A 15,188-nucleotide genomic window follows, 5' to 3' on the forward strand; every position below is an offset into this window, starting at 1 on the left:
ATGTACAGCACGTTGTATCACCCACATGTGCAATACGTGATGGTAGCCATCTACGCTCTTTGAGAAGAGCACTGTCTGCGCTATTTGTGGAAACTGAGAGCAATTGGTAGGCATCTTCAACCGCTATCACTTAGCCTGAAGCTTCAGGGCAGATGTCTCTACAAGCGTTGTGATGTTTGGTCGTGGCAAACAGAAGTGATCCTATCTCGCCTGTGAAGCAGCATTTGGAGGACCCTAGATATGCAGATGCCTCTAGGCAGTGCCAGTCCAGCTTCAGGAATTCGGAAGTGGTGGTACAAGAAGCGCAAGTGGTGGTGGAAGGCAAATGGCTAGAGGTTGTTGAAGACTTCACAACTATGGGGCCTTTGAGCTCTTCAGTTATAAGGCTGACACAGCTGCGAAAAGCCGACTTCCCAAGTGATCACGGATGAAGACTTCAGCATCTGAATGCTCTGTAGTGAACGGACCCCCAGTGTCCGAAAAATTGCTTCCCAAACAGCTCTCACATGTACGCAAAGAAATGCAGCTCCCTGCGCAGAGGGGAAGTTCCTAGTTTGAAGGTGTTACGAAGGGTGGTTTGTGGCTGCACGAAATATGCTAAGGGAAAGTAGCTCAGTACAAGAACACTGCTGAGAGCACGAGACGAAATATAGCTCGACAAAATGCCACAGTGTCGCAGTTTTACCACACATACGGACTGCGTTATAATGGGACACAAAAAAATTCCATTACGGCCAGGAATCTAATAATAGAGGGTAAAACCTTCTAGTAAATACTTCCGTAGAGCAATTTGGAGCGAAGGCAGGAAACCTCACATTGTTCCTTAGCGGTAGTGCAGTATAGTAGCTCTATGCAGTAGTTAGAGAGCAGAGTCTCAAAATACTAAAGGGTTGTAGCAGAAGGCTGGCTGCCACGTCCTTCATAGGCGTCGCTAGTCCGCAGGGTTGTGGCGGACAACAAAACTACACAATATCCCGTCGCGTAAATATATGCAAGCCTCTTAAGGAAAGTTGCACATTCAAGAATTCCTGGCCAATATTGAAAGGGGTACCCGCAAAAATGCCTCCACCTATCTTTAATACTTACATTCAATCAATAGACCCCTGAAGTGCATTACTACGGCGTCGAACTGACGACTGGCCACACGGGTCCTTATATTTTCCCGTGCCTCAGCTTTCAACTGCTCGAGAGATTAAAGGGATTGAGCTATCGAAAATTATAATCTGAAGTCATCTTTGAGCATGATATACTCTTTACCAGTATCCTTTCAGCTCGTCGTATGAGATAACAGAGATGCAGAGGAGTGTTACATTTGGTGAGCCTTCACTGCATGCAGAGCGCGGCCAACACAGTACTAGACAAAGTACTACGAGTAGCAGGACCGAAGCACCTGCGGTATCAATATCAAAGGTCCACAATGTCCATAGACTAATGTTGTAAGCCAAGCACTTTGACAAAAACACAGTAGCGTGAATGTGGACAAACCACGAACCCAAACACATGCCTACGGTGCTACACTGCCTACGGAACTAACAAAACACTCGTAATCATACTGGAAACATTTAAACAGAAACAGGGACTCGATGAGTTACTGCTCGATTGCTGTAACGTCCACATAAACAAACTCTAAAGCGATTTTTGAGTGACCTATAGAGGGTTCCAGATACACTTGCTGAGCAAGCGCCCAGGCCTATAGCAACAGCATCCAGGTTTGTCCTTCAAATCTACATAAAGCGAGTATATAAATTGAAAAGTTCATCCTCTGTAATCAGTAGAAGCGCTCAAACGCCCGGAGAGACGCCCATGGGTGACACGGTAGGAAAGGCAGCCCGTAGCCGACCTTGCAGGCCACGAGAAGCTGTCCATCCAACCAAGTGTCAATCCTTAGCAGGCGATTTATGAAAACCTATTTCGTTACAAATTTTGCATTAAAAGGAAAGATCTCGTTTCAATTCCATGAAGTGCCGTCTGTACTTCACAATGTACCTGCGTGAGTGAACTCGCAATGCTGCGCCGCAAGTTGACCGAAATATTCAGTCCCTTTCAGTGTCTTGGCTGCTTCGCCGATATAAGAAGTGAGTTTGAGACGCTGTAGGCCATATCTCGTGACCTGAAATCCCACAGTTTCCCCTCCCCCCGCAAAAGGATTCCGTTGCTCGACTGCTGGACTACTCCTTAAGAGCTCTTCAGTGTCTCTGGTGAACTTTGGCTACGAAATCGTAGCTACGTATTCATGCATTCCCTGAAGAAGAACGCTTATCATATCCTAAACTGTTGAGCTTTTCAATACAGTTTGGGACGACGCGTCGTCGGTCACGCCATCATGAGTCCCCTCCGCTCCGGCATTTTGCGACTTTATCGAAAGTTCGCCGCATCATCAAGAATCCGAAATTCAACTGGTTGGGCTGCTTTCTATCCGTATCGATGCCACTCTTGTTCGGTTACAGCCGCAAGGGCTGTTGCTGATCCGGGATGCCTACCATTGCTGCCGAGCACAAGACCAAGCGGCAGCTGGAAGCAGGAACGAAATCGCTCTAGCTCAGCTTGTGATGGCTCTGTGCTCATGGGGACCTGCATTGCAGTGGCTGCAGCAGGACTAACATCGACCATAATGAACAGAGACAAGCCAGCCGCCCGCTGTTGCGGCATTGTTGGATACATTGGAACAGGTGATGTACAGCCAGTTCTCATGGAAGGAATCGAAATTTTACAGAACAGGGGGTACGATAGCTGTGGGATGACCACAATTGGGGGCGATGGGCAGCTTACTACAACGAAGTTTGCCAGCAGGGGCACAACAAGTGACTGCATACAGCTCCTGAAGAGAGAAGCGCCCAGCCAGCATGGAGGCCACCACATTGGCATAGCGCATACTCGCTGGGCGACTCACGGTGGTAAAACTGATACCAACGCGCACCCACACATGGACTGGAAAAAGCGAATCTCACTAGTTCACAATGGAACAATCGACAACTTCGCGCAGCTAAAAAAGGACCTTATAGCTAAGGGCTGTGTGTTCGTCACGGAAACTGACTCAGAAGTCATTGCAAACCTCATAGGCTACCAGCTGGACCTTGGGCGTTCATTTGAAGACGCTGTGGCAGAAAGCGTTTCTCAGCTGCAGGGCACTTGGGGTCTCTGCGTAATTCACAAAGACTACCCCGACCGCATTGTACTCGCACGCAACGGCTCGCCATTGCTGGTCGGCAGCAGTGACGGGCAGGTGTTCATTGCATCTGAGCCGGCAGCCCTGGCCAGACATACTAGCCAATACCTCATGCTTAAGGATGGAGAAATAGCAATTGTTACGAGCAAGGGAATTGACCAACTCCTAGAGTCACGAGATATGCACCGTATCTCTTCTGAAACAGTAGCAACCTCTCCAGATCCATTTCCTCACTGGACTTTGAAGGAAATATTTGAGCAGCCGCAGAGCCTTGCCCGCGCCCTTAACTACGGCGGGCGAATAATGGCTCATGGCAACCGAGTTAAGCTGGGTGGCTTGGACCAGAACACTGACCTGCTGGCAATACGTAATTTATTGTTAGCGGGATGCGGCACCTCTCTGTATGCTGCCATGTACGGGGAACAACTTATGCAGTGGCTGGCTTGTTTTGATCAAGTACGCGCCATAGATGCGACTGAACTGGAACAACATTCCCTGCCCAAGCACGATGCTGGAATCCTCTTGCTCTCCCAGTCAGGAGAAACGCTCGACACTATTCGCGCCTGCCAGGTTGCCGACGAGCACGGCGTGAGGAAGTTTTCGATCGTAAACTCAGTTGGCTCTCTTTTAGCGCGTATGACATCCTGTGGCGTGTACCTCAATGCTGGTAGAGAAGTTGCGGTCGCCTCGACAAAGGCCTTCACGTCCCAAGTAGGCAGAAAGCCGCAAGAGGTCGCTATGCAACACAGCTCAGCCTTTTGTTACGCTTAAGCTGCCATACAATTCCTTCTAATGGATTTTTTGCGGCGGAACCCGAGTTTGGGGCCATACGTTGTAGTATAGTCACCAGACGTCGCTGTATCTGCTCACTGATTGACTGGGTCGGGAAGACTGCATCTGTAAGTGGCAGCAAGTCTCTAGCATGCAGCGTGCGCTTCAAAGCAAATTCACTTCACATGTATGTCCTGGTGTGGTGAGTGCTTGTTGCGCCTGTGTGTGCAGGTAACCGTGCTTGCTTTGGTGGCGAGCTGGTTTTGGCAGAACTTGCGGAGCGAAGAATATCCAGATCGTTGCAGTGCTCTCCTCGATGCGCTGCACCGGCTTCCCGTGTATGCCGGTATGACGCTGAATGCTCATGGAGCTTGCAAGCGTATTGCTGAGAAGTTGAAAGATTCACAGACATTGTTTGTGCTTGGTAAAGGATTCGGGTATCCGGTGGCTCTGGAGGGCGCACTTAAGATAAAGGAAATCTCATACATCCACGCAGAAGGGTTTGCAGGAGGAGCTTTGAAGCACGGGCCATTTGCTTTGATCGACGACAAGGAACAAACTCCAGTAATTATGATTGTGCTCGGGGACCAGCATGCAGCACTGATGCTAAACGCGGCTCAGCAGGTGAAAGCGAGAGGTGCATACCTGATCTGCTTAACTGACTTTCCTGAGCTGGTGCAGGATGTCGCAGACGACTACATCGTTATCCCAAGTAATGGGCCTCTTACAGCACTGCTCGCGGCGGTCCCTTTGCAGCTCTTGGCCTATGAACTCTCTATTGCCAGGGGAATAAACCCGGACAAGCCTAGGGGCCTCGCAAAGACAGTAACAGTCAGCTAGCTTTAGCAACGGTGAGCCTCCTTCGAGGCTACACAGACGTTTTTTTTTAATTTATTGCGCGCAATGCTGCAGCAGCGCTGCTGACTATTACTTGCGTACGCAGTCGACTCTAAATCATTGGTAACGCTAGTCTTCTTCCGAGACGCAAAGGCGCCAAAAGTAAGTCATGGGATGCTGCATTATCTCTTTGTAACTTACTTCGCGTGGTAGTGTACATTATGCATGGTAAGCGTTGGTTTCAGGCGGTTCAGGGATTCAGCATCATCGGCAGTGACCACCGAACAAGATCCTTGCCTCAGCTAGTCTCCTCAACGAAATATGTGTAACGAGCCTTTTTGTAGTCCACGCGTTTCACGCGCGCGTAAGCAGTGCCCATAGGAAATGGAGTATTTGCCTGTAGAGGAAATCAGGCATTTCCCTGTTGTTGCTTGAGGGGGTTGGGTTGCTTGGTCCTCATGTGTATCTAGCCTACTACAAATACAGTATTCTCAAGGATTCACATTTGGTGCAAAGGGCAAAAATGTTTCCAGATAACATGGCGTCGCTTGCAGCATCTATCATAGGCGTCCTTGTAGCATATATCTACAGAGAGTCAGTCGTCGGTTGCCGCCCCACTGACATGGGGCTGCTAGAGAGGCAGGGCAATGAATTCTGGTGCATGTGAAAACGAGGTTTTGAACTGTTTATAGGGCTTCAGTTCCCAGTCTTAGGCTTACACGAGGGAAATCGTATTTAGTCATTGACAAGTCTTATCCATCAGTGGCGGACAGACTTCGCCGAAAGGCTAGCTCTCACGGTCACTTGACGTTGGCATTTGCACAACATGCCTCAAGCGCTGCAAAAGATGGCCTCCTGCAGTAGCGCGCAGAGAAGAAGTCTAATGTGAGAATTAGCGAAAGAGCCATTATATGCGTAGCTGGGAAACATGTCAGGGAAACAATCCTAACTGGTGCATCGATGAAGTAACATACTTATTCCATCGTGTCAATACGTGTGCACTCAGAAAGAAGCACAGCGCTGTAGGTTTTGCTTTGCTGAGGCCGTGGCTTTTGCACCACTGACCAAACTACTCCCGAAAGTCTGAGAAGGTTCGTAGAGTCACGTTTTTGGAGCGAAGCAGCAACAAAAGACGTACGCTAACTCCACATGGCGTGCTGTCGATAGTAGGAGACACCGTGGCGCTGAGAAGAGAGCATCTAACTGCTACAACTGGATGCTACTCGTTCGAGCCCAATTATTGTGACCTGGTCACTACCGCAGAGCACACCGGCACTGCGGCTTACGACCTGGATTTTCCGCTTATAAGCTTTAGCCGTGACGACCATGTTTGTTCGTGGCATACCGTCCTCGTGATCCTCGCATGATCTACAAGGAAACCGCTGTTGGAGGACTTCCACTGTATAGTGCGGCCACTTAATATCAGGTCGACTACAATGTGGGTCGAATGGATAGAGAAGATCCACCACCGACCTCGTTGCGCAAAAACTGAGCGAGAACGTGGAAATATGTAAAAGCGCTGCATAATGTACCACCCAGAGGAAGCCACTGCAAGAAAAAAGCTTGTGTCCCCCTTAAAAAAGGGGTGGTCACTTCTGTTAATGAATATTGCCTTAAGTGGGGCCTTTTCCTTTTGGTCTTGCATCAGCCCACAGTACCACAGCACAAATGTTGACTGCTCTTTCGAGTTTCTTCTCGAAGTACGGACGCAGGGCTATTTTAGCAGTAAGGAACATTTTCCTTTGAAAATATACCTAAACATTGGCTCCGCCTGTTCCGTCATGCCAAAATGAACTGCCACAGGGTGCAGCTTTAAAATCCCACGGGGTCAGAGTAAGCAGAGGGATTTTCTAAAAGGCTACTGCTGCCCGAATCCCCTTACAATCTTCTGTCATCGCTCTATGGAAAAGCGGTACACCTATGAAGGATCGTACCTCCTCATGTGGGCGTTTTGGGCGTTGTTTCAGAGGTTCATGGGCAATGTCGCACATTGAACCCGGAACCAAGTGTGCGCAAAACAGCGACAGCTAGATAGCGACCGGCTCAACATGTCCAAATCACCATCCAAGGTATGTAGCAGAAGAGAATGTGGGTCAGTTGTATGCAAGCATACCATCGTTGCCCGCTGGAGCCCCATGTGCCTAACATTTCTGAAAAGATTCCTGGATCGCTGAAGGCCCGCAGCAAGGTGCGAGAGAACTCAGCTCGCATCAACTTTTAATCGTCTCCATATATGCCCAGGTTTTGGTAGTCCGAACGCCTTTCAGTTACGGATCGTGCTATAGCCCTGAACGAGGCAGCGCCACAAGGGACCTCAGGGACACCTCACTGCTTATTAACACAACTGCCAATTTTAAACGCTGTCCAAGCCCTCTACGCATATGTAATGCAGATATTGAGCATTACCGACAATAAGACCCACAAGCAAAAGGCCTGTTGCCCCCTCCGAAAGTGCCTCCAGGATTTCTTTCCTGGTGCTAGTTTGGGCTGCTTGTGGCTCTGGACCATTAGCTAAACTCTTTGCCAACAATTTATGGATTATCACATAGCGCTTTTCGAGTCTTTAAGGCGATACATCCAGCTTTGCACTGGTGACTTCCTTTTCCCTCCTGTACCTCAAAGACTGAGCCATTAGGGCCTTACTGCTTCATTGATATGCAGGCTCAATCACTTGAAACGCTCTCCAATCAAACCTTGTAGAATTGGTACCCATATCTGGAGCACTGAGGCCTGTGGCCTGTTGTCAAGTAGGCCAAATTCCGTTACGCTAAGGCGACTGCATCTGAAACCTTTACTATTTGTTTGTAACTTAGCCATCCCTTGCAGAGGCGCCAGTGGCTTAGGGCCTGGTGGCCTTATTCAGAGCGAAATCTAATTTTCCTCCAAATTTCCCACATTGGTTGTGGTGTCCAAGGCCTCGTCGCTTCTTCCTAGAGCCTCCGCACAGCAACTTTGTATCTGCTTTTGTCTCTTTGTTAGAGCCCATGTGTAGCCTACTTTATTAGCCATTTGGTCATGCGCGTTAAAGATCACAATTTGGGCTTTCATTCAAGTATAGAGCTGTGGATTCAAATAGCTTTCAAGGAGCTTTCCACGCAAAGAATTTGAAGCGCCGGCCTCCTACTGAGGTGAAAAAAATGTGCCAAACCTGCGCGCAGCGAGCTTACGTATGACCTGTGGGATCCAGGCGAGCTAGGTGCATCTCCCAGAAGATTTCAGTATTATTAAAAAACACACATGTGACAAAAAGAATATCTCTCAATATTTTTGTAGGGATGAATTCACCGATCAGCCGAACTGTAAATGAAACTGGAGGCAAGAGATGGCGTAGTAGCCGACTACAGCGAAGGTGCTCGCTTCGGGTTGACATGAACATGATGAACTGGCTATGAGCAACAGTTTTCTGTGTTGGAAACGAGAAAATTTGAGTTTTAATGTCTCACCAGGGCAGCGAATATCTTCAGTGGCGTGTGCATACTGAAGAACGGTCGTACTGGCCTCAGAATTCCTCTGGCCCAAACTGTGAGTGGTTCATGTACCTTGTGTTTGGTTGCAACTCTGCCTGTCTTTTGTGGATTTGAATTACTCACTAGGAAATAAGATGAGTGCTGTAGTTTACTTTATCTCCTGTTCTAAAAGTGTGTCAAAGTCTCAATGAGTCGCCGTGGCGGACCGAAAATCTGGCACTGGATCGAACATTCTTTCTCATCTTCCACTTCCACAATATCCATGCGTAAGCAACCTATGTACAAAAGTGACGAAGCCATTGACACTGCCCGCATTCAAACTGAAGGTGGTGAAGACACATTTGTCGCAAGGGTGCCGACTTGCTGGTCCCAGCCAACCAGCAGACAGGATGCCGGCTTCTGAGCCTCGGAAGTTCTACGAGGCCAAGGTTGCATCTGAAACAGTTTTACTAAGGCGTACCGGAAAAGTATCTGCTGGCCCTATCCTCAATGCTGCCAAACTGAAGGCCCTCCTTCTAGCAGACGGCAATTCCGCTCGCAAGTGGAAAGTCCTAGATCTCTCCAACAGCAGCATCAGAAAGGTGAGCATTGGTTTGCCGAAGGATATATTTGGTTAGCCTTTAAGCATACAGATAGCCGTGTCCCTTTTCTGCAAGTGAGCTGTACAAGAGTCTTTTTGTGCCTCAACAGCATGCCTGCAGATAGAGCTCTCGCTAGGCGAAGTTGCAGCTTTAGATTTCGAATGCCTAACGGATCTTGACCTTAATAATAATCCTCTTGTCTCTCTGGATGGTCACTCGCTACCATTTCCTCACCTACAATCACTGCGTGCCAGCAACTGCCGAATTAATTTCATAACAAATTTTGGTTCCCACTTCCGACTGCGCCAGCTGGACATCAGCGGAAACCAAATAACAACTATAATGTAAGCTTGAACTCATTGCACTACTGCACAAGTGAGAATGTGCACTGAAAGATTCCACGGGAAGCTCACATTCCCCATGAAATGTGAGCTTGCTGACGGTGCTTTCTTTGTTGCAGAAGTTTAGCCAACACTCCTTTGCGTTCTACACTTCAGACCCTAATTCTTTCCAGGAACCAAATAAGGTAAAACAGCTTGCGTGCAACCCCTTAGCTACCGGCATACATAAGCGCCGAGACACACTCAAACAGCGAAACCGAGATTGTTGATCCACATGAATTGCTGCTCTCGGTTTCACGTGCAAGCACCTCCAGCTGGAAGACATGAGAATGCAGTCGAGAGGAGGACAATTAATGCTTGTTCAAGACGAGCTAACGAGCACGAAAATAAAGGGTGAAGCTGACGCAAAACAGTCTGCGGTCTGATGTCATTCAGGGAATTTAAAGCCTTGGCGCCCCTCAGCACTTTTGAGTCCATTCAAGTTTTGGATTTAAGAGAAAATCCTCTTCTTGGCTATGGGAATGTCGTAAGTTTTTTCTGCATCTGCGCAGTGCGCACATGAATCATTCCACAACAGCACCAATGAAGTACTATATGCCCTTTGTGACGTTCTCTGTCGCGATTCTCTCCCCAGAGTAAATAGCGGAGGTTCAACGGTGAACTGCTGCTTTGCTCAGGCTGAGGGATTTGCCCTTATTTCTTGCCCCACGCTCAGCCGCTTCAACGGCCACAAAGTTTCAGCGGAAGTGCGCAACGCCGTGGACGCTTGGGCGCAAAATGAAGCTTGCGGCCGAGCAACTGCGGCAACTGTGAAAGCATTTCGAGAAGCACTTCTCAATTCAGAAGGTATTTCGCAACTCCGACGAAGTGTTGGACTTATGGGGGGCTCTCATCATACTTGACTGGCAGCGCAGCAACTGCGGTGTCTGTGTGTCTTTGAGTCTTATCAGGTCATTCATTTCTCTGCGCGCCGAAAAGTCCACCGAGGATGGGACGCCTCAGCAACATCGGAAGACTTAGGGTAGGAGCCCGGTCAATAGGTAGCAAGAATACAATCCCTTCGGAGAGCCTCGACAACGCCTATTGTGGGAGTTCTAACGTGCAGACAGTTTTACTATCCAGCAGACTGTCTGCTCAATCTTGTTCCAGCTTAACGAGGAACGGCAGCCAGGCGCTTCATGGCGGCACAAAAAGAGCCGCGTCAACCCAAAAACAAGCAGCTAAAGAAACGCCACGGCCAGACCAACCCGGTGCACGCCAACGCTCGCTGTCAGACACAAACTTTTCAGCGGCATTTCATGCAGCCTGTAGAAGACAGGAACTTTTAGAGGAGGATCAGGAGAAGTCGCATGGTGTGGCGCAGCCCCATTCCAGGGATACGGCGTCTATGGAAGAAAACCAAGCTGGGTGCGGGCACCGCCGATGTGGACGCGTTTTAACTACTGAAGAAGATCCACCTGAGCCGTTCCGGCTGAGAGAGACAAAGGATCAACTTGAGTAGATCTCGTGAATTTTCTACACATGGTGTCGTTGTTTTGAAAGAAGAGGATTGTCGTCATTGTCACCTGGTCAACGAAGCGATGAACACTTTGAACGCATCGGATGCTGTATTGGCACACAGACACCTCCAGGGTGTATGGAGCCACTAGATTTGAGAACCGATTGCTCTTTGTTGGTATGCTTAATGAGACATGATGCTGTAGTCAATGAAGATTATGGGGTCCGGAGTATTTGTATGCTCATCCTGTAGAAGATCAGCCTACGTGATTACCAGAGTGGTGTGGACAAGAGGCCAGCGCTAGCACTTGACTGAATGATGTATTCGCAGAAGAGGGCCATCTAGTGCTTTCGAGGCGGAATGAAGTCTATCTTTGGCGGAGAAGGCCACAGCCCTAACATTTATGAAAGGGACCGCAACCATCCACAGCGGGAGTCCAGTATTTTTTTGTCCCTATTAAATATCGCTTGGACAGGACGGAAAATGACATGTTTGTTTTAATTTGGGTAGGCATTGTGCACCAGTATTCCTAACGGCGTCTTACTGCCGTTGTTCGAGGGCTGCACTCTCTAGGTGAAGGGGCTTCCGCGGTGCCTGCAGCTTGTTTGAGCTTACTGGCAACAATTCTGATAGTTGCCCTAAGGGTTGACTATTTTGTTGTCCTATTGAACACCGTAGTCAATATTACTGGGCCTTTACTTTACCAATGGTTACTCGGCCATCGATACAGTTGACCGTCGCGGATGTTTTCGGCCCCGATAGATGACGGATGAGCCATTTTGAGACAGATAAACCGCTTCGAGCTGCATACTGTGTCCATAACTGTCTGAATAACTACGTGCAGGAACATTTGCTGAATCTCAACGTGGACAATCACACACACATATTCTCTCAACTATGTAGTGACACTGCCGAGCAGCCGTTGGCCAGACAAACGCGTGTAATTCTGTACAAAGTGAATTGCTTTCGTATTCCTATTTTAATTAGGACAGTTAAAATAGCCTTAAGGCAAAGAGTCATGAGAAGTGAGTAGTTAAGGAGCTCGGCACTGGCGGGCGTGGGTCATGCGCGCGAGAGAGCCAAGCATCCCTTCGGACACAACAGGAGCACACCACCAGCTGCGTAAGTATTTCCAGCTTTTTGGCTCTCGTCGGCAATAGAAACCCAATTTCAAGATCTTCTAATGGGATAAAAGAGCAGAAGGACCACATTTTGTTCTGTACTGGTCTATCGAGCTGCTGCACAGCAGGGACGACGCTGAGTCTTGGCCTGGCGAGCATTCCAAGGGCTCTCTTAGCTGACAACGAGCGCGCAGAGCATCTGTCACCCAGGTGACTCCATGAAACATTAGTGAACAATCTTTTTGTTTAAATCAAAAGGAGCCGCAAGTTTCATTTCAGTGCTTGGAGACCGATTTGAAAGCGGATGTGCGGAATTCTCGAGACGTACGACGCAGTGGGAGCCCAAGTCCGACGGTGTCAAGGACTTCCTCCCTTATGCGCTGAAGGTAACGAAGATGAGGGAAGTTTTCTCAATTTTACTCGTGGCTTTTGCCCTTGCCACCAATGATCATGGCTATGCCACAGCCATTCTAGACAGGAACCGGTCACTGCATGGCGTGTCTGGCGGAAGCAGTGATGAACGCTTCCTACAAAATGCAACGTCAGCCTTCGGCAGCTCTCCACTCCTTGGTAGTCGAGGCTTTTCTCTGCAAGGAGTCGTCCAGCCAGAAGGCCCTGCGCTGCGCAGGGTCACAGAGCCAAGTAGCCGTTTCATCCCTGTGGCACCATTGAGTGGGGCATTCGTACAACTTGGAGCAGAACACGAAGATGCTGAACAGGAGGAAGCAGAGGAAAAAGGGGAAAGTACAGCCTCTTCGGGGGAATCCCAGGAGGAGAAGTCTAAGACAGCGCCGTCAGACAACGAGGAGGCAGGGAGCAGCCATGAGGGCAGCGCGGCAGCAAATAAGAAGGAAACTGTAGAAAAACTGCCAGAAGAGGCCAGTTCCTCAGTGCACGAGACACAAGGAAGCCACGTTTCTGAGGAGGAACATCTTCACAAAATTCGCTCAGAGGCAGGACCCAAAAAGCATGCAGAAGGCGCAGAAGGAACCAATGTAACTGAAAAAGAGACTGAACACAAGCCATCCGAACACGCCAAAACCGCTGAGTCTGAGGGCGAGAAAAAGCACGAAGCTAGAAGGGAACAGCCTTTCCATCCTCAGGGCGAGACCATGCCCAAGGGCCACAAGGAAGGCGAGGCAGAGAAAGCCGGAAAAAAGGCTGAAGAAGAGGAAGAAGAGAAAAAACACATAAAGCAAGAAGCTGCATCTGAAAAAGAGGAAACCAGTACGCACGAAGAGACGAAGAAGGAGGCACATGGGCCAGGGCACCACCCACACGAAGTCAGCCCTGAGCGAGCGTTTGATTCCCTTGTCAATCGAATACGTCCCTTGCTGAAAGCGACAAAAGGACAAGAGCTTTACAGCAGGCTGGTGACGATAATTGACCTACATGGTAAACCACGGGAGTGACAGACTTATTGCACCCACTAAGATGTAATTAAGTTTCTTCGATCTGTAGCCAAAAACACAGTTCTCGCAGTTCTCCACTTTCACGTTTTGCATTGTTTTAATGTTATTTCCTTGTGGCAAGTGGACACCTATTCATACACTCAGCCGCCCAAGCATTTCGCACATTTTCGGGAGTTGCTTCAACCCATCTGTGAATCTCAAAGATTGCTGCGCCAGGTCATTTTAACCTTTTGCCTTCAGAGAAAGCAGCAGAGGCCGAAAAGGAGCTTGAGAACGAAGCAAAGAAAGAAACGCCCAAGGAAGAAGCCCAGAAAAAGACTGCCGTGCCCGATATTGCCGTCCAAGAGGTGCGGTGGCACGTACTCACTACAGTTCGCTGAGCATAAATGAAATACCAAAACCAAGGTCCACTGCTCGAGTTAAAGCTTAGGGACTTGAGAGTTGCTGCCTTACCGTTGTTTGTGGGATTGTGGACTGCACCGTGTTTCCAGGACTTGCTCCTAACCCAGCAACTGAGCAATATGTGGGTACTGCCTTTCTACGAAGAGAACAAACGCGAAACGTGCCTATCGGGCTTTGAAAAGCTAACCCACGAAGTGCGATTCTTCACTTCTGAGTTTCACACAAATACTCACTGCTCTCTAGGCCAAGTCGAAAACTACTGGGCAAAAATTTGCCTTGAAGCGCTTAATTCAGTCCGTAGAATGGTTTACTTGTGTTGCAGGCATCAGTCACTTGTGCTGACCCAGAGTGTTTTAAGCTGGAAACGCAAGCTCAGCAATGCTCTTATATGATGATTGAGTCTATCATGCGCAAAGAGGACCTTGAGGCACAGACGGGACTGCACAAAGATAAAAAGAAACATAATGCCAAAACAGGGAAAGACCACATGGTGCTGGGATTTGGTGGAGAGTGTCGGAAGCCCGAGAGTCTTGGTTCCGAGATTCTCAACATGTTGCAGGTGGGCAGTATATGCGTGCCCTCACCCAGACTTTCATTGTGATTCACACAAGCAATTGACTGAAGTCAAGCTTGTGGCTATGCTTCAAGACACTCAGCCTACCACCAGCCTCAGCCTTTACGTTCGGTTTTGAATGTGAGACACAACTCTTATATTTGCACTTTCGCTGAACGCCTGCAATGTCGTTGTTGGTTCTTTCCCGTGCAGCACCCAAAACATTTGGCAAAAAAGCACGCTCTGGAACGCTCGACAGGCAGCGGAGGGACAGTTCCTCTCCAGAAGCACCATTTAGACCTCATCTGCGACCCCGAAGATAAGACAGAATGTAAGCTAGCCCAGAAAGTTGGACGAATGCTGTGGCTCTCGTGCTGAGTAGCATCTGTTTGATAACAGTTCTCCTGCCAAGAAAGCCCAACGATGCTGTTCTCTCTCTCCGGCTTTCTTACAGATCCCTCATGCAAGACCGTGTATGAAGCCCTCCAGCATGTGAAAGAGCCAAAACCAAGGGTAAGTCAAGCAAAAAAACACTACTGGGTATCAGCGCTTTCCTTGGAGTACAGGCCCGAGCAATGGAATGGATGAGTGTGCGCATTCCATTTTAATCTTCAGGCCTTGCCAGAACTATTGGTTCTTACTGACATCCAAGACCTTAAAAATACCCTTGGCTTGTATAGGATCGTATTTCTTTTTGAAGGACTTGTCCAATTCGCCACTCCAGATGGAACAAAAATCGATGTTTATCAGCACAAGCTTCCAGCTGAGGAAGCGGAGTTCCTTCATAAGTACAGACATAAAGAAATATCTGCCACTATAATGATGAAAGGGGAATGAATGCTCATGGAACGAGCGCGCAAAATATAAGCCTAGAGTATGCGGCACGTTGATTTTCTGAGTTTAAAGTCCGGCTCCAGCTGTGCTTCAAGACAAATTTTTTTTGCTTTTAGTTCTAGTGGTGGTTGGACGATCAGTCGACCACTCAATGTGAGACAAAAGAGTGCATTCCTTTTACTTTGTCAAGCTGCTGGCACTGTGT

At 48.6% G+C, this 15,188-nt stretch overlaps 3 protein-coding genes across 3 annotated transcripts; all 3 read left to right on the top strand.

The window, feature by feature from the left end:
- Nucleotides 1-2,563: 2,563 nt before the first annotated feature.
- Nucleotides 2,564-4,777, top strand: ETH_00019125 (Glucosamine: fructose-6-phosphate aminotransferase (Fragment); the record flags this gene model as incomplete). Its single annotated transcript, XM_013376405.1, has 2 exons — nt 2,564-3,877; nt 4,169-4,777. The coding sequence occupies 2 exons, from the start codon at nt 2,564-2,566 to the stop codon at nt 4,775-4,777; spliced, it is 1,923 nt and encodes a 640-aa protein (XP_013231859.1).
- Nucleotides 4,778-8,630: 3,853 nt separating this feature from the next.
- On the top strand, nt 8,631-10,664 carry ETH_00019130 (leucine rich repeat protein, putative; the record flags this gene model as incomplete). Its single annotated transcript, XM_013376406.1, has 6 exons — nt 8,631-8,822; nt 9,132-9,166; nt 9,283-9,348; nt 9,599-9,689; nt 9,841-10,009; nt 10,114-10,664. 6 exons carry the CDS (start codon nt 8,631-8,633, stop codon nt 10,662-10,664), a joined length of 1,104 nt encoding a protein of 367 aa, XP_013231860.1.
- Nucleotides 10,665-12,177: 1,513 nt separating this feature from the next.
- ETH_00019135 (uncharacterized protein) lies at nt 12,178-14,986 on the top strand (the record flags this gene model as incomplete). Its single annotated transcript, XM_013376407.1, has 7 exons — nt 12,178-13,177; nt 13,435-13,541; nt 13,686-13,790; nt 13,919-14,155; nt 14,363-14,480; nt 14,604-14,662; nt 14,765-14,986. 7 exons carry the CDS (start codon nt 12,178-12,180, stop codon nt 14,984-14,986), a joined length of 1,848 nt encoding a protein of 615 aa, XP_013231861.1.
- Between the last annotated feature and the right edge of the window lie 202 nt (nt 14,987-15,188).

Source organism: Eimeria tenella, genomic scaffold (genome assembly GCF_000499545.2).
Source record: "Eimeria tenella Houghton genomic scaffold, Eth_scaff34, whole genome shotgun sequence".
NCBI classification, from domain to species: Eukaryota; Apicomplexa; class Conoidasida; order Eucoccidiorida; family Eimeriidae; genus Eimeria; species Eimeria tenella.